This window comes from Miniopterus natalensis, chromosome 1 (assembly GCF_054644295.1).
Source record: "Miniopterus natalensis isolate mMinNat1 chromosome 1, mMinNat1.hap1, whole genome shotgun sequence".
In the NCBI taxonomy this organism is placed as follows: Eukaryota; Metazoa; Chordata; class Mammalia; order Chiroptera; family Miniopteridae; genus Miniopterus; species Miniopterus natalensis.
The window spans coordinates 105,133,878-105,157,559 of NC_142081.1; the positions used below are offsets into that span (position 1 = coordinate 105,133,878).

Genomic DNA, 23,682 nt, shown 5'->3' on the forward strand with positions numbered 1-23,682 from the left:
TTGCATAAGGTGGGAAAGAAATTAAGAAAAGCTCCCATGTTAACAAAATTATTCATTATTTAGAATTAATAGAATGACATACAGATAGGTATTAAATTATTATAAGATTTGTGCAAATAGTTATTTCATTCTATAATTTTTCCCATTTAGAAACGGTGTAGATTTTGTTTAGTTTTCTTTTTGCAAGTGAATGAATTCTTTATTCAGGATGTTGCAACAGGGAGAATACTGAAGGAAATGTCTCCCTCGATATAAGCAATGAGAGGAGTTTCATAGAGGAAAGAGACAAGAAGCAGAGTGCCAACTCCAAGTTTGATATTGCCATCTTTCGGGAAAGAATTGCTTTTCTTTGTGAATTGACCAATCTTGGTCCATTGCATCCTATTCCCAGAATTGTTGATTTAAAAGGGTATTTCAAGCCCTAGCTGGTTTTGCTCAGTGGTTAGAGTGTTGGCCTGTGGACTGAAGTATCTTGGGTTTGATTCCAGTCAAGGGCTTGTACCTGGGTTGCAGTCTCAATCCCCAGCCCTGGTCATGGCCTGTGCGGGAGGCAACCAACAGATGTGTCTCTCTCACATCGATGTTTCTCTCTCTCTCCCTTCTACTCTCTCTGAAAAGAAATGGAAAAAATATCCTTGGGTGAGGATTAAAAAAAATTTTTAAAGGGTATTTTTCAAGATGTAAGTTAGTCCTTTGTTACTAGGAAGTATGTATGTGGTCAGTGTAAATTCAGAGCAAAAGATTTTACTACTCAATACAAATGACAAGCTTGCCACAGCCTCTTCAATTTACATATTAAATTCACAAAAAGAGATTTACAAGAATGTTCAAAGCAGATGTTCAAATAAATAAAGCTTTATTCACCATGAGTCAGACCTTAGAGAACTTCACTGTAATCAACTCTCCTCATCCCAACTGAAAACTCAGACTGGGTTTGCATAGTTGGTGCCCAAAGTAGTTATTATTTCTGGTGCCATTTGTTCCTTTTTGTACATTCATGTTTCCATCTGGCATCAATTTTATTTTGCCTAAAGGACTTCATTTAACATATATTGTGCTGTGGATTTGCTAAACATGAAGTCTTTTCACCTACTATACTTCTGAAAATATCTGTAGCACCTTTATTTTTATTTTTATTTTATTTTATTTTTAAATTTTATTTATTATTATTATATTTTTAATTCTCACCTGAGGATATTTTTTTCCATTGCTTTTTCAGAGAGAGTAGAAGGCAAAGAGAGAGAAAGAAACTACAATGTGAGAGAGAAACATTGATTGGTTGCCTCCCACACCTGTCCCAACCTGGGCCGGGGATCAAGCCTGCAAAAGAGGTAGGTGCCCTTGGCCAGGATCGAACCAGGGACCCTTCAGTCCACAGGCCAACACTCTAACCACTGAGCAAACCCTGTTAGGGCAGCACCTTTATTTTTAAAGGCATTTCCTCTGAGTATAGTATTCTAGTTTTTTCTTTAGAAACTTCAAGGATGCTGTTCTGCTGCCGTTGTTTGCATTGTTTCCAAAGATAAATTTGTTGACACTCATATTTATTCTTCTATAGGCAATGTGACTTTGGTTGCGTTTAAGATTCTTTTTATCACTAGTTTTGAGTAATTTGACTATGATGTGCTTTTGTGTAGTTTTCTTCATTTTTCATGTGCTTGGGTTCATTGAACTTCTTGGATCTATGGGTTTATAGTTTTGATAAAATGTAAGGATTTTTCTGGCTACTGTTTCTTAAATGCTTTTGCTCCCCTTCCTCTCCTTTGAAGGCACCAATTACATATATATAAGGCCCCTTAAAGGTGTTACACAGCTCATTAAACCTTTACATTTTTAATTTTTTCTATTTGTGTTCGCTTTTGGATAGTTTTTATTCTGTCTTCGGTTTCACGAATTATTTCCTTTGAAATGTCTAATTTGCCCTCAGTGCTATTCAGTGTATTTTTCATCTCAGCCATTGTACTTTTCATCTCTTTAAACTCAATTTGAGTATTTAAAAAATATCCCCAAGTCTCTAGTTAATGTTTTGAACATATGAAACCAAATTATAATAGTTGTTTTAATTCACTGTCTGCTAATGCTAACATCTATGTCAGTTCTTGGTTGGTGTTAAATGATGAGTGTTTTTTCCTCCTCCTTACAAGTCATTATATCCCTGCTTCTCTGCATGTCTGGTAGTGTGATTGGATGTCAGACACTATGAATTTTACCTTGGTAGGGGCTGGATACTTTTGTATTTTCATAAATATTCTTGAACTTGTTTGATAATGTAGTTAAGTTCCTTGAAAACAGTTTTATCATTGTTGGCCTTGCTTTTAAAATTTGTTAGGTGACTCAGCGATTCTGGGTGTATATCCAAAGAAACCCAAAACACAAATTTGAAAGAATATAGGCACCCCTATATTTATTACTGTGTTATTTACAATAGCCAAGGTATGGAAGAAGCCTAAGTGCCCATCAATAGACAATCAGATAAAGAGGATGTGGTACATATATACAAAGTAATATTACTCGACTGTAAAAAAGAAGAAAATCTTACCATTTGCAACAGCATGTATGGACCTAGAGGATATTATACTAAGTGAAATAAGTCAGTCAAGAATGACAAATATCATACAATCTCACTTATATGTGGAATCTAAACAGCAATATATATGAATAAACAAAGCAGAAACAGACTCACAGAAATAAAGAGGGGAGAGGGGTTGTGAGACCAGATGAAAAGACAATGAGATTAAGAAGTACAAATTGAAAATTATAGAATAGACATAGGAATGTAAAATACAGCATAAGAAATATAGTCAGTAATATTTTAATAACTATGTATGGTTCCAGGTGGGTACTAGGATTGTCAGGGTCACACTCTGTAAAGTATGGGATTGTCTAACCACTATGCTATACACTTGAAACTAATACAAAATAATATAGAATATAAACTGTAATAGAAAAAAAAAATAAAACAGAAAGAAAAAAGAAAAAAAAAGATTTGTTGGGTGAGACCAGAGCAGTATTTGGTTATATGGCTACTTATTTCTCACAATGAGTTAAGAGTTCTCTGAGCACTCTAGACAATGCCCCATGGGTTATGAGGTTTTCCAAGTCCTGTGTGAGCTGGGCACTGCCACCTTAAATGCATCCCTCTGGTTCTTTTCCAGGTGTGGGGTAGTTCTCTCACATTAGTGTCCCGATCAGCACTTCTCTAAATATGTGAGAGGGCCCCTGTGCAGATCTCTCTTTCTGTGCAACACTTTCTTTGCTGGTATTCTACCCTGCACACTCCAGATGCCTCAGACATCTTGAACTCTGAGCTCCATCTCCTAACTCAGATTTTCTACCAGGCTCCAGCTTTGTTCTTTTGCACAGTGGTCTATAAATTCTGTATAGGGCAGTAGTAGGGCTGTTTGATTCCCATCTCTCATGAATCACTGTTCTTCATTACCTGATGTTTAATGTCCTCAATATCATTATTTCATAAATTCTGTTCAGTTATTTTGTTGATTCAGATGGGAGGATACATCTGATTCCTGGTATGCTATATTGGCTGGAAGAAAATTAAAAAGTAAAGATTTTGAATCAATGTATTTCTAAACTATTTAAATTACCAATGAAAATAAAGATAAGTAAAATCATTTATTTTATTTCTATGTTCTTTTATTCTCTAATATGTTTCTAGGTCAATTGACTAAGGGCTTTCTTTTATTTCATTAACCTTGATTATTGAAGAAAACATGAAATGCAACTACATCATCCTATCCTTTCTGTTTGTTTCTGTTTTATTTTGGTTTGTTTTTAGATTTCTTGCTTTGAACTTTTCAGACAAAGTATTTTTTACTCAAAAATTGTTTACTCAAGCTTTTTCAGAAATACTTGCTTTAGTATGTAATGCGTACCAGGAAAGCATGGTAATAATTGTATGGAATATATTACCATATAAATTAAGTTGTGAGAAGTTCTAATATTATTCAAAGGTAGCTTTGTGGCATTCTGTGTCACCTTTAATTCGAGTGGAAAGGGTATCTCTTGCCTCTTGGAATTCTAAATGAGATATAAGTGATTTGGGGCCTCTGAGTCACTAACACTTGCATTGCTTTGTTTGGAATTGCATGCCTTAACAGTAGTTTGGTCCATAAACCCTTTAAAAACCAACCACTTACAAAGTCCTTTGAGTGTGTCCAATTAGTTTGCTTATCTGAAAATAAAATTATTCTGTAGTCCATTTCAGGGCAAAAAGAAGTTTTGTTATAGGGAAATTTCTTTTTCTAGAATTAATTTAGCATGATCAGTGCTTATAATGGAAATATATTTTGCTGGATTTTGAATAATTAGGGCAAATTTTCTAATAAAAGTAAAATTATTATAGTGTTATTCTTAGAATGTCACATACACTAAGGAAAATATTTAACCATTCTTTTAGTATCTTACTTATTTCATAGTATATTTCAAAATTTTTCTAGAGACACTGTGATACATAAAATACTGTCTTTTCATTTTCTTAGTTATAGGTGAAAGTAATTCTGGAGTGTTTCTATTCTTATATACTCATTTTAATAGTTGGGAATAGGTTTTGAGACAATTAGTCTTAAGCCACACTAATAATTAGCATTAAATAAAGATTTTAAATTATTATAGTGCTCCTATTGTATCAGGCTGACTTTATGTTTATCTAAACATAATACTAATCAGGAAAATATTGTCTCCTAAGTAGACATCAAAAACTCATGCAGAGCATATCTGGCACTTTATGCCTAATTCCATGGCAATTATATAAACATGATCATAACTCCAGAAGCAACCACTGAAAACATTTTCCAGTTGCAGTTCACTGTGCCATCTATTTCTTTCTGTCTTGTTAACAATTAAACTCTCGTGGTATTATTTCAGATTAGAAGCTTTGACAACTAATTGACATTTATTCAGCAAGTTGGATTGGCAGAGTCTTTGGAAGTTAAACTCACTGTTCAAAGGCCACCCACCTGGTTTATAATGTTGCCTCTCTTCAAATCCCCTTTGTCATGGTTAAGGCTAGTACAGTTATTTGCTGACACAGTTAAAAACATAGAAGTAAAATTATTGATGTTAATGTACATTAATAATTACTATTTTCAAATTCATTTATAGCCCGAAGTTTATCCAAGCATTGTATGCTGTCAGTTTTCAAACTGCATTCTTAGACTTTGTGTTTGCCTTAGCAATAATAGAAGTCATATATCTCTCCTCAGGAAGAAATAATGTGAGAAACATTTGCAGAAGCTATCATTAATGCTAAAATCAGACTATGAGAGGTGCATTGTACTCTTCGACTTCCCTTCTACTTCTGTTCATTAGTGCTGTATGTGGCTTTTCTTTTCTTACTGAGAAAGTATATTTGAGTACAAGCTTTGACAGCATCATATACATCTCTGTCTCTGTACTGACATCTGTATCTATGTGTATGTTTCAAAGTTTGATACTGTATGTAAGAAACCGTCAGTCCATGAATCGAAATAATTTTGTGTGGCGTAAGTCTAATACAGAAGTCCACATGTATATTTTTTAAATTTCCACTTGAATTTACAAACCAAGAGCTAGCTTTCTGATTATGCAGTTTTCTTGCATACCGAGTTTGCTCAATTGCAGAGACATACAGTGAAAACATTAAAATTTTAAACAGCATTTAGGTGAGCCCAGCCGGGCGTGGCTCAGCTATTGAGTGTAGACCTAGGATCCAGGAGATCAGAGTTCGATTCCCGGTCAGGGCACATGCCTGGGTTGTGGGCTTGATCCCCAGTTGGGGGCATGCAGAAGGCCTATCAATGACGACTCTGTCATCATTAATGTTTCTATCTCTCTCCCTCTCCCTTCCTCTCTCTGAAGTCAATAAAGATATATTTAAAAATAAATAAATAAATAAATAAACATAATGTAGGCGAGAAAAACCATGTAAAATAATATCAACATGTTGATGTATGAAGAACAGGTTTGCATAACCTAAACCCTCTTTTAGGAGACCTAAACTTCAGTATTTTCTCCCCAAGTATCTACATGTTGTTAATTCTTTCTTCACAGCAATTCAGTCAAATGCATTTTGGAAGTATAGAAGAGGAAAGAACATTGTTTTATCTTTGTAATATAACAGTAGTCAGAATTATGATGGTACTTCAGAAAAATATGACATAATTTAACCTATTCAATTAGAGGGCATTTCAGATTTTTTTCATTGCATACAGGTCATGTCTGACAAGTTCAGATGCATCATATTATAATTAATTGCTGTAGTTTTTTATCTTTATCTTTGAGAAAAAGATATTTGTCACTGAGGATTTAGTTTTATAAACAGTTGAAAGTTTGGTTATGGTACATTTTTAAATTTGATATCTATGCATTTTATTTCTGTTATGTCACTGTCAAAACAATATATATTTTTTAAAAGTATCCCTTTAGGTCTTAGCCTGTAAGCCATATATGAGTTTATTAGAATCTACAAAATTTTCTTATAATAATTCAAAGATATAATTGTAGTTGGAATTCAGAGCATAAACAGAACAATGAAATAAATATTTCTTTGTGAGAGTCAAGACAAGTTAAACACAATCTGTATCTTCTCAATAGCAAAACTGCTGTGGGAATTCACAGAAAACTAACATACTGCTCAAGACTATTCCCCTCATGCTTAACCAGGACCTTGGGGAAGACCACAGTATTTCTCTGACCTATTGGATTAGATTGCCTGTCATTATAAGATACAAATAAATATTGAAAACACTGATTGTAACTGTACCAAGAGCTTGATTGTCAGAAATCATTTTTATTATTCTAGTAATAGCTACTACTAATTCCCTGACTTATTTCCACACAATATATAAAACACCCACTATGCTTATATAGAAAGTTAACAACTTAATCTATACAGTGACAGACTATTACCCATAGTTGTACAGATAAATATAAATAATAAATTTACAAGTCAGTCAACTTTTATTATTGTAATAATTCATTCAGCATCACCAAGGGATGAAATATTCATATAAAAGAATGTTCTAGATATAGGCAGTCCTCCAGGCACATGAAACTTTGACTTCTGCTGATTTGTATTTTTTGCTTTTTAGCCAACTATACACTTAGTGAACATATTTTCAGCAGGCAGGTAGCACACATATTAAATTACATCCGTCAATGGACTCTGAGGTTACCACGAAAGGCTCCCGACACTCTCTCAATCTGACCATAAAGAAGAGCGGCAGTGTCCTTCACAACCTCTCTGCCTTGGGACTTGATCGTTAGCATAAGCCTCAATTCCACCTGTGTTTTTGATCAAGCTGCACAAAGAGGCAAAAGGAAAGGAGAAAAAAGGAAATTATTACGGAAAGTAGGAGTGTTTAACCTTTTTAAATTCTCCAATAAAATTCTGTGAAATGGGCAAAAGAGTTTTTAATAATTCCTACTTCACAGGTTTGGTAGCTGAGAATCAAAGTGAATGTGTATATATTTAGATTTCATGGCTAAATCTCTATTAAGATGATTTAATAGGTGCTATTAGGGGACTTTTATTTCATATAAAATGCCAGGACAATAAAATTTAAGGAGATGAAGATAAGTTTGCCTGATTTTTTTCTCTATTTTTGTGGATGTGTGTTAACTGCTCCAAAGTGCTTAACATTTTAAAGCCAGGGACAGACATTGGGAAATGCTGTGAGCAATGACAGGGTCATTTCAGGGAAAGCAGCTTTGAAAAGTTCAGGAAAGATTTTGATGATTTATATATTTTAGTGTTGTTTTTTTAAGTAACCCCATTATTTTATCTTGACTTTTATCTCCAGGCAATAAGAACTTATTGAAAACAATTATGTAGTTTAAATAAGAAAAACTGTGGTTAATTTTACTCTACTCACCTCTGCATAGCTAAGATGGAGAATCTATGTCTTTCCAAGCCTGTTTCTCCAGTGTCCTGTCCAATAAAAGGATTATAACTTCAGCTTCTGTTTAAACTCTGTGTGAGCAGGTGCACAACTTTCTAACCTACCCTTACTAGCATTTTCCCCAGCATCTTGCTTTGCACTCAAAGCATATGCCCTTATCTTTGCCACACCTACGTGGCAAACCCTGCATTCTACTCCGCAAGCGGTGCTGACTCCCCTTCCCTTCTCTCTCCATCTTTTAAAATGAAAATCCTTTGTCACTCAAGGGGTTTCCTCTTTACCATACCAAATTTTCCTGAATAATACATTCTCCTTCCTTCCAGAATTAAAATTTGACTGAGTCAGAAATCTATACTTTATTCAATTTGATCCCTTAGAATACCTGCATAAAGAAAAACCTGTGGTGCAGCACTTTACCTGCATTCAATAAAGTATTAGCCTTGTGGCCAAATGGAAATGCTTCATTTTCTGAAATAAGACTCATCAGCATAAACCTATGAGCTTTGACTTTCTCCAAGATAACATTTCATTCATGCTGTTATCTTGAGGGGAGAAGACTCTGCATCTCATAACTAAAACTATAAAGGGAGTGGGAATAACCACTGATTTATTCTAACCTTGATGCTCTATCAGGTAAGCGGCATTTATCAAAATCAGGAAAATACCCAAAAGACTTAAAAACACAAGGTTAGGAAAAAGACAATGCCTTCTCACAGAGTGCTGATAGGGGCAGTTTTTAATGACCTTAAATAGGGATGCACTCTAAATAAGTGTGTATAAAATGTTTTGGAATGTATTCTCCTCAGCCTTGTTCAGAATTGCTAATAATTTTAATGTCTAGCAATAAGAATAAGGTACCAGTAAAATAAATATCTCTAAGGTGGAATATTCTACAGTCATTAAAGTGACTTCTCCATATCCAGTGCTCTGGAATGTTTATACGACTGGTGTTGTGTGTTTTTTAATCCTCGCTTGATTTAAACACTCATGTGAGGGTTGTTTAGCCACTTCCCAGATACCCTTCAAAACATGACTCCAAGTCAAATATAAGCAATTATTTCCAGGCAGCCAAAGTAAGGTTGCACTGACAATTCTGAGGACTGAGCATCTGTATACTGCCAACTTTGTTGAGAAGATTTTAACGCTCGCCTACAGTTTTATTATGGCTTCAGTGATACAGGGCATTTTGGATGTTTTTCCAAGAAATGGCTTTGAACACTATTAACATACCTCAACATAGGTAAGCAGGAAAACCTCTCTACAGAAATTGAATATAATAATAAAAACTTCTCAAAACTTTTCTCCTTCAAGTTATGAAAATTATTCTTACACTTATGGACAATATTTAAGTGAGGGGCAAGGACTCAATACCAAAGTTCATAACTAATGCCCCTATTTACTAATTAGTTCAATTGATGAAATTATAATTGCTTATCAGACATCGGTGGGTCAAAGGTTTCTTCTCAAAGGATGCCTAAATTTTCTGAAAATTACCATAAGTTGGCCTGTAAGAAGCCATATTATTAAGGTACCATCAAAGACAAAAATTAAAACAAAAATGTTGGTGTTCATATAAATAGACTTGCACTCAATTGTTTCAATGAAATAAGGCTAGAGGTTTTATAAAAATGCACACATCAGCTTGACGTTAAACATTGCTCTTTATTAAGCTAATTATTTTCTGGAAAGACCAAAATAGGTATTTTATTTTGACATGTAGAAATTTTTTCTGGGAATATAATCACAAAATGCATAGGTTGCCTTTTAGTATCAAACAGATTAAAAGACTTAGATGGAAGCAAGAAATAATTAACGGGTTATAGAGAAAATTCTGAAAGTTTTGTTTCTGTAAATGAAATAATAATTGCTATAGTAATTTGTTAATTGTCCTTACATTGTCATTGTACACAGAATTTAGTAATAAAGGGAGATTATTTTACTTATCTATTCTTTCACTGGTCCTATATTAAGCCTCAATGCCAACCACTGTTCTAGATACTAGAACTTCAAAGGTTGGCTACTAAACAGCATAAGTTAACCCACAAATATCTTTGTGTTTAAAAACAGAATGCCAGAAGTGACATCATAGCAGTGAATTATAACATTTAGGAAATATGAGGAACCTATTCACTATATTTTCAAGAAATCAAACAATTTCATAGGGATGGTAAACCCTTGCTCTGTGCTTCAAAAAAACACACTACTGTTGTAGATAGCCCAGAACTGATTCATACCTTAAAATATTCCTAAAAAACTGGTGTTACGTGTTTAGAGAAATTTGGGAGGAATCTTTTTCAGAAAAACATAGCTCCAACAAAATTTTTTTCCTTACTCCAGAAAATGAAAAGTAATAGGTTTTGTAATAGTTGTTTTATTGTACCATTAAGTGTAGTAATTATTTTTAAATCAATGCAGAGATTTTGCTGTAAACAAACTTATGTTATGCAAGGCATATTCCATTACGGTTTTTATTAAGACAGTTTGGTTTTTGTAAATAATAATTTTGAAGATCATCAAGTATAAAAGATGTCTAGATTGTTGACAGTTTTAGGTTTTGCTCATAAATTTCTCAATAGAAATTCATCTGTAAATTAAAGGTCTACATTTAGGTTTGTTTCATTCATATTTGTAGCTCATTTTTGAAGGTATCCGAGGTCCTGGCATAGAAGGTGACATTGCCATTGATGACGTATCGATTGCAGAAGGAGAATGCGCAAAGCAAGACCTAACGACTAAGAGTAAGTGTCTCTTCTTGAATTGGTTTGATGAGATGTTAAAGTAATGTAATTACTATCAAACTAATATATTTTAATTAGAAAACATTTTAGTTTATTTATTTAGAATTTCTTATAGATGAAATGCTAAAATTTTAAAGATATTTTAAAAATCAAAATATAAAATTCAGCTGTATACTTATTTGACCTAAGATAAAAGTACTTTTGATTTAGGCCTATGATTTGTAATTGGAATTTCAAAATATTTTAATTGATATTATTAATTTCAGAGGTTTTTAACTTTTCTTAAAATATTTGGCTAATTTATGTACTTAGCACACACTTATGTAGACACACTGCTTCTTATTCCTCCAGTTTATGAAGATATTTCCTAGGTCTCACTTTTGTTAAACATTTTAACAGATTTAATATTTAAACAATCTTAGTACATATATTAAGTAATGGGTTAGCGGTAACTTTTTATGGTATACTTAATCTCCTTCTGCCTGCACCACAATCAATTGTTTGGTAATTTGGTTTCACTTTTACTCTGGTTTGAATATTATGGTTTAATGATATCTTCAAATTTAATTCCATTTTTATATAAAAGAGGTATAAATAAAAATGATAAATAATGCAAAAACATCAGAATTATGTATTGGCTGCTTCTTAAATCCTCATATTCATATTGTTCATTTGAAGTTGAAAAACCTAAAATCACTCCCATTACAAATTCCTCCAATTGAAGAATTTTCATGGGACCATCTGGAATCCTTTAATTTTGTGACACATAAACAGGTATCAATGAAACTAAATTTATGAAAATAAATTTACCAATTATTCACATACAAAAGGAGCATAAAATCCATTTTGTATTAAGTCTAAAGCAAATTGGAGTCTTTGTTAATTGAGTATAATTAGTGAGAAATTATATGAGTCTAATTGTTGAAAGTCATATTTGTACAACTACCCAGTGATTGCTCTCTCGGAGGAACTGAATTGATTCCATTTTTAAGTATTGTCAAAAAACAAAAACCAAGATTGTATATAACAATGAGCCATTTTGCTCATAGTTTTACCTTTTTGTCATTACACTTAGCACTTCAAGTAACACGCTTAAAAATTTCACCCTGTATCTGGCTAATTTTGCTTTAGAAAACTAATAGCTGTACTCAAATGAAGTAGGTTTGTCACATGCACAGGAAAGCACACTTTCTCCTCACAGGAGACTGGGGTTTCCTCTGGATTTTATAACGTGGATCAGTGACAGGAACATATTAACTGAAGACAGTTACCAAATTATACAGAAAATTTACATTGTGATTAATTTAATCACTGCATAATATTATAAATTAAATTCAATAAGGTGCATTAAATTTTCCAAATGATGAAAGCAAGAGAACATATTTACTCCTGAAATAAGAAAGCAGAAGTGGTAAAAGCAGACACAGTGAAATGACAATGAAAACCTGTAGGGACTTTATTATTACACAATAGAATGTTTTCTTAAACTACTAAATCCAGATAAATGTGTGGTTGTTTTAAATGAAATACATCTATAAGTATCAAAGTTATTTTTATTTAGCTTGTATAAATCAGGGGCAACAAATAATCCTAATTAAACAAAAATATTTTCTTTGCATGAGGAAATATTCTGTTACATTTGTGTCTATTCATCATCTATTAAATTCATTTTGATGAACAGTGTTTGGCGAATATTAAATCAATGTTAATTTCTAAGTACAAATCGGTTTGGAGGCCAAAAGCCTCTTCTTAACTGCTCAGACTCCAAACCCTTCTCAGGCAGTAAATGTTACAAGGCACACACCTTCAAAAGCTGAGACTGTATGTCCCTTATTTTCAAAACTCAGCTCTCTCCTAGGTGAGAGCCATTTTGTAACTGACGCGAGGTTAGTGAATTATTGGGTCGTCCTGTTTTAGCATTCCCACATAAGGTATATATTCTAAGAGGTATCACCTGAATTTGAGGCTCCAGGTGAAATATCAACTATAGAAGAACCTCAAGGCAGATTACTAGAAGAGATTTTTTAGTCAGAATGGACTTCATAGTGCTTCTAAAAATTACACTAAAGAGATAATTATTTACTTAATTTATAGATATTGGACTGATCTAAACATATATAATCCACTATTGTACTAGCTAATTTCTCTACCCATAACAATTCCTTCCTAGTTTTCATCAAACATGTTTTTCTCTCTGTCTTTTACATTTCTGAAAGCTTTAAAAAAAAAAAAGCTAACCATTTAGCATTTAGGTTTTCTGAGAATTTTCTATGTGTGTGTGTTTTCACGTGGCTAGCAGGACTCTTAAGTTGAGTACAGCCACAAACCCACATAAGTCTCTTCTGGACAGTTTTTATACCATTTTATAACAATTTGAATCTGCAAATACGTTTACTTTATCAAATTCCTAACCATATTTTCAAGCTATAGTCCTTTCACTTTCTTGGAAATGAAACTGATAAATAAAACCAGGGGAAAGTCGTTTTCCAAAAATATTTTCCATATACAAGAATTATTTCATTGGTTCAACAAAGTTGTATTAGTTGTTGCCTGGAATACTTATTTTTTGTGTGGTTGTTTCTTGGCATTTGTTTTTCTTGTCTTTAGATTCCGTTGACGGTGCTGTTGGAATTTTAGTACATATATGGCTTTTTCCAGTCATTGTCCTCATCTCTATCCTAAGTCCTCGAAGGTGACCTTATCCTGGCAGAGGCTATAAAAGATTCACCAGGCACTGGCATGAAGAGTCTTTGTAAATGGACATTGAAAAAACAAACTACCAAAGATTCCTCCACTGACTACTGACTCAAAAATAAAATAATAAAAAAACAAATTTTTTAAGCACTGGGGATAAAAAGACATCATGGAAGTATAAGTTATTCCAAACCGCGTATGAAAGATAGTCTTGACCTGAGTAGAGAAGAGACCTTCAGGTGCTTTTGTGGCTGAAAAGATTACAGCGTCATCTGGTCATCTGGTTGAACTCTGGGGAAAAAAAGAAGAAAGAAAAAAAAGGAGAGCTATAGAAATTCTTGTCAAAGCACAAAGTCATGGCTGGTTTTGTTTCAAATGAATAGTTTGCTTGTTACCATGGAAACCTAATGGCCTGCCAACAAAACCTCACTGTAAACAGGGTATGTGAAGAGCTGGCATTTCTTTTCCTCTGGAGAAGGTTTTCCGTAGAGGATTCAACAAACGTGGGCCCTTCCCCTTCGGCTGGTCCCCTTCCCTGAAGAGCCCCGCGCTCGGAATTCTCGGGAGCGCCCGCCCGCCGCGGCCCCCGCCCTCGCCTCCGCTTCCCGGCCGCGCCGGCGCCGCCCGCGCCCCTGCATGCACCGCCCCGCGGCCACCCGGCTGACACAACACAGGCTTTTCGGAGTTTGCCCGCGGCCACTCGGACGCCCCAACTGTCACCCGTTCCAACGAAGAAACCAAACCACCATCTTTTCTAAATTGCCATGGAAACTAAGTGCCTTCAATGAAACAAGCCCGAATCATTTTCAACTCAGAAGCTTGCACTGCTAAGAGTGGTTTGTGTGAAACTCTTTTGTAAACAAACTACAGAGCCTAAACGTGCAAATGACAGGCGAGACGACAGAGCCGCTTCCGAAGCCGGGACGGGAGCTGCCGCGGGAGCCCGCGCGGGCGAGACGCGCGTCGCCGGACAGGCAGCCATGGCCGCCCGGCGCGCGGGCCGCCGGGAAATGACCTCCGCGGGACCGGATGCGGGAGCCGCACTGTTTTTCTTCCAGGTTATTCGTGGGTCAACCAGAGCAAAAGGTTCGATTAAGATAATACTCAGCGCAGAAGGTTACGTAAAACGCAAGAGTGGTTTTCCCCTCTCCCCTCCTGGAGTGAAATCGGCCCTAGCTTTAGAGGGAACGAGAAAACGTGTGTGACTTCAGTGCGAACGGACTCTACAGCGGAACGGGCCCGAAAATCTGGCTGGATTCTGAACACCGAGGGTAACATGCCTCTGCCCTTTAGTCAGACTCTGTGCAAATTGTGAAATATTATTTTATTATTTTACAAAGATTAAGAAACACTTTTACAAAAAAACAAAAACCTTGTAAAAATGATTTTGAGCTACCTGAGGACACATCATACCTTTAACCAGCCAGTTTTCCAATGCATTGTAAATTTCACTTAAACCTGTTGGTTATGAAAATTTGAAGATCTTTTTCCTTAAATTATCTCAGCTTTTAACTTCATTTAAAAAGACTTTTGTCTAAAGAAGAATATTATTATTATTATTATTATATGTTCTTTCAACACCCCAGGATTAAAAAAACTGATTATGCAAGTAATTGGGATATAAGTATTAAATTATAACATTTGCAAACATTAATATAAAAAGCACAACAAAATGTAGTGGAAAAAATGACACAGCTTGATTTTCTTTTCTTTAATTCTGTAGAAATGTTTGTGCAAATTCAGTAATTCAACTTAAAAGATCATTTTACAGCTATGTTCAATAAAGCCTCTTTCCAGGTAAGGTATGAAAAGCAGTATGTGTGTTTGTTGAGCAATGTTCACTTATCACCAAAATGAGAATAGCTGTACAATTTATCTGTTCTGTTACCACGGGATAAATTTTCAATGCTTCATGTACCTTAATGTTACAGGAAGAAATTTTAATAGGAACTCCCTGATGCACTCTCCCATATTTGTAATACATGTAAAAAAATGTCAAATCTCTGAAAGTAAAATATGAAACAAATATGAACTTGGAATTTAATGTGTATTTTCATAGTTAAAGAGGGGACTAGTCTGAATATCTAGGTAGTGATAGAATTGACCTAAGCCAAATCTTTTTAATTAAATAGAATAAACAAACACATTTCATAACTTATTTGAACAAATCAGGCATATTGAATTTTTTTCAAAATTACATCAACTATTTTTTATCACACCAAAGAGATAAGCAATATTTGGGGCACTTAGCTTAATATATACTTAATTTTCCTTCAGCTTGCCTTTCACTTTGTGTGGCAACTATCTACTTTTCTCCACCATCCCATATTAGTGGGTCACCTTTTTGATTGATTTTCTGCACACTCATTGCAGACAATATCAACAAAAAGGTTTTAGATCTAAACAGAGGCTTAACTCATTGCTGCCTTCTTTTCTTAAACTTTGAGTGAGGATTTTGTAAAAAACTAAAAAAAGCTATTGTCAAAATATTTGGATACATATCTATATGTCATTTTCAAGAAAACAAGTCTCCTTTTCTCCTAAGTAACCCTACACAAAGAAATTGCTACAAGTGAAAGTTTCAACCCTACTATTAAACATTAATAAGGTACTAAGACTTTCTGTTCCCTTTCGCTCTGTAAGAATACACAATGCTTCAGAAGTTCACGAGAACTAGCTGGCACTTCAAAATTAATTTTGATTAAATTTTTAAGGAATTACTGATAAGTGCCGAGAACAAAGGGCAATTGGAAGAACTGCAAAGCAATCATATTTATTGATATGGTAATAAAATATATATCTCAAGTGGGTTCTGGATCATTTATGTAAACCAACAAACTTAGAATTAACATCAATGGTTTTCACTCCAGATCAAATGTTTAGTTGCTTTCATTGAAAGTCAATGGATTAAATGCAGAAAATTTTTAAAAACTGGGATAAGTGAAATAAATGTAAATTGTGTTAAGTAGTCTCTTCTTAAATATTAATGATAATAACAACAGCTTACCTATTTACCAACTGCCTTCCTTTTCCTAATATTTCTTGTGGATTATAAGTTGAACTCACTAACGCAGCCCCCTTTTGTTTTTGATGACATATTTTAAGTGTAATCGATGTCAGTATTTTTTCCTTCTTTTATAGGAAGGCATCAGGCAATGGAGATTTTAATTCTCCAGGAGAAAGATTATACTTTGTAATCTCCTACTGCCAGTAATTGATCCCTGATTAATTTAGGAGCATTACTTTGTTTCATCAGTTCAAAGACACTTGTTTCCCCACATTTTAACATCTCTGCATTTGGCCTATTTTAATTATAATTGGTGGCATTTCTATGTAGTGATATATAAAACAATAGTGCATCCAAAAACTGATGGCATCATAGATATTAAAATATACTAAAGTTTTCAGAAGTGCCAAATTATGCCCAATATCATTACTTTTCATTAGTAATAGAAGCCCCATTATATTTCTTTATATTTCTAGGATTTATATTAAATACTCATTGACTGTGCATGATTTAAAAATAACATAATTTTTATTTTGTGCTTTACAATCTGAGTCTTCTCTTACATGCATTATATACATACCTAGCCCTGCTTTTTATGTTTTCATTTTTCCTGCTATGTATCTTTTAGTTCCATAATTATAATATGCCGTGTATGATTTAAAATGTTTTTTTCAGTTTCATGTGATTAAATTTTCTTTAAAAGACTTTAAGATCCATGGTATACCACAATGCCATGAAATAGACTAAACTAATGGTATTTCACATACATCACAGAATTGACTTTGGCATGCAATAAAGTGTGATAACCATGATAATCAGAAACACAAAACAGTCAGTTAAATCATGTTACAGATAGTAAAAATAATCCCATTCATTACTTTTACATTTTAAAATATGACAAAATATGAGTGACAACTGTACTTTTTACCAAACATGCATTTTTATTTTAAAGACTATAATAAACGTATTTGTCAAAATGTGTAATTTGAAGGACAATTAATCAATTTAGTTCTATACTTGAAACTGTATGAAACTGGCTGTGGTATTTTTCATGCTCTATTTTTTTTTTTTTTTTTTTTTTTTTGATTAGTGATTTGAAAGACAGTGACATACTAATCTGATTTGATAGTGTGATTTCAAAGGATTCTTTTGAATGCATGTTATTTATCAAAAAACTGTTTTGTTTTGTTTTTAATGTGCCTTTTGACTATCAGGGCCTTTCAAGAGACATGTAAAACTGGAAAAATTTTACTCCCAATTCATTTTTTTCTTGGTTGATGACTACTTTTTACTAATTGCTTGATCTATGTCTCAACAAAGCAGAAGGTATACTCTTCTTGCAACTGGGTAGTTGATGTCAATGAGGAGTTATTACATTTTCTGTGAAAACAATAAAATCATAGGGTTCAATCCCAAGCTATTTCCCTTCCTACAATGTTTCCTTTGTAGCTAACTAGTTTAATCAGTTTTCTTAGTGCTTATTTTTAAAAAGCAATGTCTCTGGCATTTTCTACTTCAACGTAGGAGAAAACCTACCACAGAATGATCAGACTTTTTTCAAATCTGATATAAAAAGTTCTCTGCTGAGTATACATAATATTTATAAATAAATATATGTTATTACATAGAAAATGTAAGACTTAAAGACTTGAAATTTTAATGTGAAATATGTCAATTCAGAATCAATCCATTATATGTTTATGTCTGCTTAGAAACAAGTGAAAGTTAAGGAGAGATACATATTCCATATATTTGCATATGGATTACTTAATTGACACTATTAATATAAAGCTTAATAAATTATGAATGGTGATTACACTACCCTGAACCCACATTGAGTATATTAAAAATATAGAATTGAAATTCAAAATTTTGCGTAGGACAGAGGTTAAACTCTGGGTAGAAAATGAAATAGTTTTCTCAAGGGAATATTTACAACTGATTTAATTTAATTCCAATTGTACTAATTTTCCATGAGTTAAGCTACAATGTATTCTTATTTTTTAATGAAATGATGGAAAATTCTATGAAGTAGGGATTAGTTTGTTAGTTTCAGTCTGTTTTCCTATGGCTCTTCATTGTTGTCCTGGATTTCCAGGATATCATTTTTATTTCTTGAGTCTCATCAGTATATTTAAATGTATAAGTTTAATCAAATATACATTGTGTTAAATTTATATTGAATATTAGTTACATTTTAGATCTCAAAGTTTAGATTTAACTTACTTTTCCTTTGATATTTTCCTTCTGCTAAATAGTTTCAGATAGCTGTATGTTTTTTTCCCTTGAATTTTCTTTCAATAAATAAAATTATGTTAAATACTCTATTAGTGTTTGGGGGAAATTTCTGCTGTCAATAAGAACTTAAGATAGAAATAGAGAGATATTTAAATGGCAATTATATTTGCAACTTAAGATGAAAATTCATCATTTCTCTCACAAAAGCTTTTATAGACTCACTACTGCAATGAAATACAATTAGCCTATTAAAGATATTTGTTGACTTTTACATTCTTTGTGAGGGATCATTTATAAGATTGTGTTAAACAAGTAGGCACTAAAATCTTCCTGAATGAATTGTGATTTAAGAATTATGGCTCAAGTTAGTATCTATGGTCTTACGTATGATATGTGAAATACTTGACTGCAGATTAACAACTTGAACCTTATCGAGGATGACAGTTCTAATCACATATTTCACAGGGGCACTAGGCTAAATGTGGGTCTTCTGAGGGAAACAGATAATACTATTTGACAGTGATTTGAGTGAACCAATGTATAAATGGAATACTGAAAATTAACTTGCTTAGCATTGTTTTCTTATTGCCTATTTGGCTTAGTTTTCTCTTTCTCTTTGGTATTATATCTCTAACCATATCCGTGAAATTGTGAAAATGCAAATACAATCAACATTAACACACCCATTAACCATGTTTAAAAATCAACTCAACTGCTCCCTAAACTAAATATTAAAGTACTGTTTATTCTCCATAAGCTGTTTAGTTTAATAGTCAAATTAAGGACTTTACCCATATTCGATTTCTTATAGTACTTATTTGTCTGCATATCTGCTTCTGAAATGAAATTATAACCTTCTCCATGGCAAGGACTATGGCTTTTTACAAGTCTAAGAAATTTCAACTTACCTAGATTCTACAGAGATTATTGAATTAATGACTGCTAAATTAGTCCATGATTTAGAGCTATATTTAGAACAGATATTCAGGGAAACTAAGCAATAAATAGCAATGTCACCTTTCAGTTATAAAATCAATGAAATTTCACAGACAGAAGATGCCTCCTGTGTACTGAGAAAAATGAAGAGTCAACGGAACTGAAACATCAGTTTAACAAAAATTATATTTCTTAATAAAAGGGCAAATGTTAAGGTTTTTGCAAACAATCTTTATATGGTTAAACTAAGGAAAATGAAACTAATTCTGCATGTTTTGTGTTTGATTGTGTCATTATACAGGAGAATAATGCTACACAGAGTATTATGTTTAATTTTATATTAGGGAGATCATAAGAACTATAGCTAAATTCAAAGACTTAACTCCTTTCTAGAGTTTGTTTTAGTGCATATTTCTTAGGATTCTATCATTCACTATACTTGAAATGAAATATATTTAAACATGCAAATATTTTTCAAATTATATAATAATTAGATGTACATACACCAAAATTGTAACAATGGTTAATAAGGGAAAGTTCTATTTTTCCCCCTTCATTTGCTAAAATTTTTGATAGAGAAAAATATTCTTGTAAAATAAATGCTGTTAAAATAAAAATAAATTTTAAAAATAATAGGATATTTGTTTAATTCTGGGTAATATTTTAGATAGCAAAAAAAGATTCTTACACATATAACAAAATGATGAGAAAAATTAATTATCAAAATTAGAAACTTGATTAAAGAGGACTATCGATTTTTATTTTTTTATTGTTTCTGCTTTGAATTACATGCTTTAACTTCCCAAATTAACACAATTCAACAGGCCAATGAGCCCAAAATAAAAGTTTGTATAGTGCTACTATATGGCAACCCCACAAAAATTAATTTTGAAGTAAATGAACATATAAGTAATACCATGTGTCTGTTATAAAAAATGTCTTTCCTTTTTCGTCGATTTTGTTGTTTACAATATCATGTGCAAGCCTGGGATTTTGCATGTACTCTAAAGGCTTTTCAGTGCAGGAGTATCTGAGGTACTGGAAGAGGGCCCCTTCTGAATGGCCATCCCACACTAGGGCTGCAGTTCCTCACTCAGCAGTCCATTCCCTCAGGCTTTTGCTGCTTTCTCCACTTAGTCTTCTTTCAAACTATAAATACTCCCACAAGGGAAACATATTAGTTTGTAATATTTGGAGTTAACATTTTATCAGTTCACAGTCTTCAAATATCTAGCAAAATAAATTGAGGAATCACTGGACCTACTGGGAGGGGCTTAGGAACAGGAAGGAGAAGCCTGCAAAGGGAGGTATGGCATTTCAAAGACTACATTCATTTCACACTTTTCCTCAGGACAAGTGCAGATTACATATCCAGTACATAAGACATAGAATAAAAGAAATGTCAGGCTGCCAGATGTATGCAAAGGCTCAAAGAACAAAATGATATAGAGCTTCTAAAACAAAGGCCTAAACAATGAGCTTACAGAGAAGGGAGGACAATCAGAAAACACATGGATTTAACACATTTTAAAATGAAAATAATTGAACTTGAGTGTTCACATTAGTAGAAAGGGGAGAAAAGGAAAATTACATGACCAGATGCGTTTTTTAGAGACACAGAACCTAAAAAATGAAAATAGCATATCTAGATCAAGTAAGTCTGAAGAACTGCAATGAAGATATATACATAAATTTTAACGCGTGTTCCTCCGGCTTTCTCTTCTCTCCTCCGCAGTGACTCTGGTTGCAACGTGGCTTCTCTGTCCACTTTCTCCTTTCTGCTTATGTAGATTAACCGATGTAGGTTAATCTAGAGTAAGTTTTTCTTTGAGAGATGCTTTAGCACGCAAGTTCCTGTTTCAGACTGCTGCTGTCCACACTCTACCATTTTCTCAATGAATCATTTTAGTCAGTTTGTTTAATGTCCCTAGCAATTCAGTTTCCTTGAAAATAGGGATAATAGCAACAGTAAAAATATGGTATTTCACAGAATTGCCAGGAGGCTCACATGATAAAGACTATGTAAAACAATTTTCTGGAGCACAGAAAGCGTTAATGAGCGCTAACCTTTTGTGGATATGCTTGCTGTTCTTCAAGAAAGAAAAATAGTAAAGTTGAGAATCTTAATGTCTATGACGCTGTATTGCACCACGTTTGAAAAGGACCATTTTCAAATTATTTCCACTTCCTCTAATAAGTTTGCTTCAAGCCCATGCATATGCACACATCCATACATGCCGTTTACATAATGATGTATTATATTCAAATTGCTTCCACACACATCACTTCATCTGTTCTAGCCCATGATGAGTGGTAACTTACCCACGGTATGCGTAAATCTAGGTGTGACTGGTGACAGCTTGCCCTTTTCCATCCCTGTGCCTCTAACAACATGTAAATGGGCACCTTCTCACAGTGTGACCCAGGACTGAGAATAACAGTGCTTAATAAGCAAAGTCTTTTGTATTTCATTATCCAGGGAACTTTCATATTACATCAGCTATGAACAACACTCTTTTACGTGACATTAAGAAGAAAAAAACATTTTACTGTAGGTGCAAGATACCATCAGTTATAACAGGCAGTCCTATTTCAGAGATGTTAGATTATTTTAAAAAGCACCTTAAAATTAACAAAATATAACATCACTTAAAATTATACGAGATATTTCGTGTGTAGCTCATAAGTGAGCTGTTTCGTGTATTATAATGAAGTTGGACTTTGACTTTAACGTGAATTAAAATCTCCTGGAATGGTTGTTAAAAATACAGCTTCCTGAGTCTTAGCACCAGAGGTTTTGATTCAATAGAGCTAGAGGGCAGGAAGGGTGAGAAGACATAGGTTTTTAAACAAAGTCCTTAAATAATTCTATTTGTGATAAACATTGGTGTGGTGGAAAGAATATAAGTTCCTAATTTTGACCACTGTGTGACCTTGAATAGATGGTCTAAAGTCTCTGTGCCTAGCATTTCTGCAGACACTACAGAGGTCTGGAGTCAGTTTGCCAGGGTTCTCCATCACATAAGCTCCCTCAGTTCCCTTATCTGTAAAAGGGAGTATTGTGTTACCTAACTTATGAGCTAACATATGTGAAACACTTAAAACATCACTGACATATAACAAGCACCACATAAGTCTTTGCTCAGCAATAAAAATGGATGATAATATTAGTGCCCACCTCATAATGCCATGATTACTTAATGAGGCAGTGCATAGCAAGTATTTGGCAAAGAGAGAAGTGATTTTTTAAAATATATTGGCTTAATAAGGTAACATTTTTCAAAATAAATTCTTTAAAAATTCTTCTCAACACTCATTTCCTTTTCCTTGTACTATCTTAAAGATAGACAAGAAAGAATTTTTTATAATTCTTAATGCTTTTATTTATCTGACATGAAGAGTATTAGTCCCTAAATGACGTAAACTCTCTGGAATTACTTTAAAATGTAAATTATTTTTTGAAATTTATGATATAAAAATTTCTTACAAATATTTATAATTTTTATTTTTATTTTAGGTTATAAAAAATAAGTTAGGAAAATTAGATAATTTTTAGCGAATGAGCATGAGTTTGGCATTTTTCAAAAGTTACCATTGAGATTTACATATGTGTTTATATTCTAGACAGAACTGCTTCTCATTTTTTAAAATTAAGCTTTTATTTTGAGAAAATTATAGATTCGCATGCAGTTGTAAGAGAGAGTATAGAGACATCTTGTGTACACTTTTTCCAGTTTTCCCCAGTCATAACATCTGTACATGTGTGTGTATGTGTATTTAGTTATATATATATATATATATATATATATTTTTTTTTTTTTTTAATATCTCTTTCTTGATTTCAGAGAGAGGAAAGGAGAAGGAGAGAGAGAGAGAGAGAGAGAAACATCAATGATGAGAGAGTCATTGATCGAGCCCACAACCCGGGCATGTGCCCTGACTGGGAATCGAACCCCGATCGCCTGGATCCTAGGTCGATGTTCAACCGCTGAGCCACGCCCAGCCGGGCTCTATATAATTTTATCACATCTGTTGGTTCATATATATGCAATCACGGTAAAGATACACAGTTCAATCACCACAAGAACCCCTATAGTGCTGCCTTTTTACAACCATATCTGTTCTCCTGCTTCCCCTCCTCCAACCCATCCTATATGCCTGGCAACAACTAATC

General features: G+C 33.5%; 1 protein-coding gene and 1 long non-coding RNA gene across 2 annotated transcripts in view; one reads left to right on the plus strand and one right to left on the minus strand.

The window, feature by feature from the left end:
- Positions 1–13,866, plus strand: part of MDGA2 (MAM domain containing glycosylphosphatidylinositol anchor 2) — an 826,450-nt gene extending 812,584 nt beyond the window's left edge. Inside the window, exons 16-17 of the mRNA XM_087824881.1 lie at positions 10,528–10,633; positions 13,241–13,866. Coding sequence (XP_087681007.1) covers positions 10,528–10,633; positions 13,241–13,329 — 195 coding nt within the window. The 3' untranslated portion in view covers positions 13,330–13,866. The remainder of the gene's footprint in view (positions 1–10,527; positions 10,634–13,240) is intronic.
- LOC148094289 (uncharacterized) lies at positions 12,169–13,840 on the minus strand. The gene is made up of 2 exons (XR_015715695.1): positions 13,723–13,840; positions 12,169–13,618 (listed from the first exon to the last, which is right to left on the minus strand). It is a non-coding gene; the product is annotated as an uncharacterized LOC148094289 (long non-coding RNA).
- Positions 13,867–23,682: the final 9,816 nt, after the last annotated feature.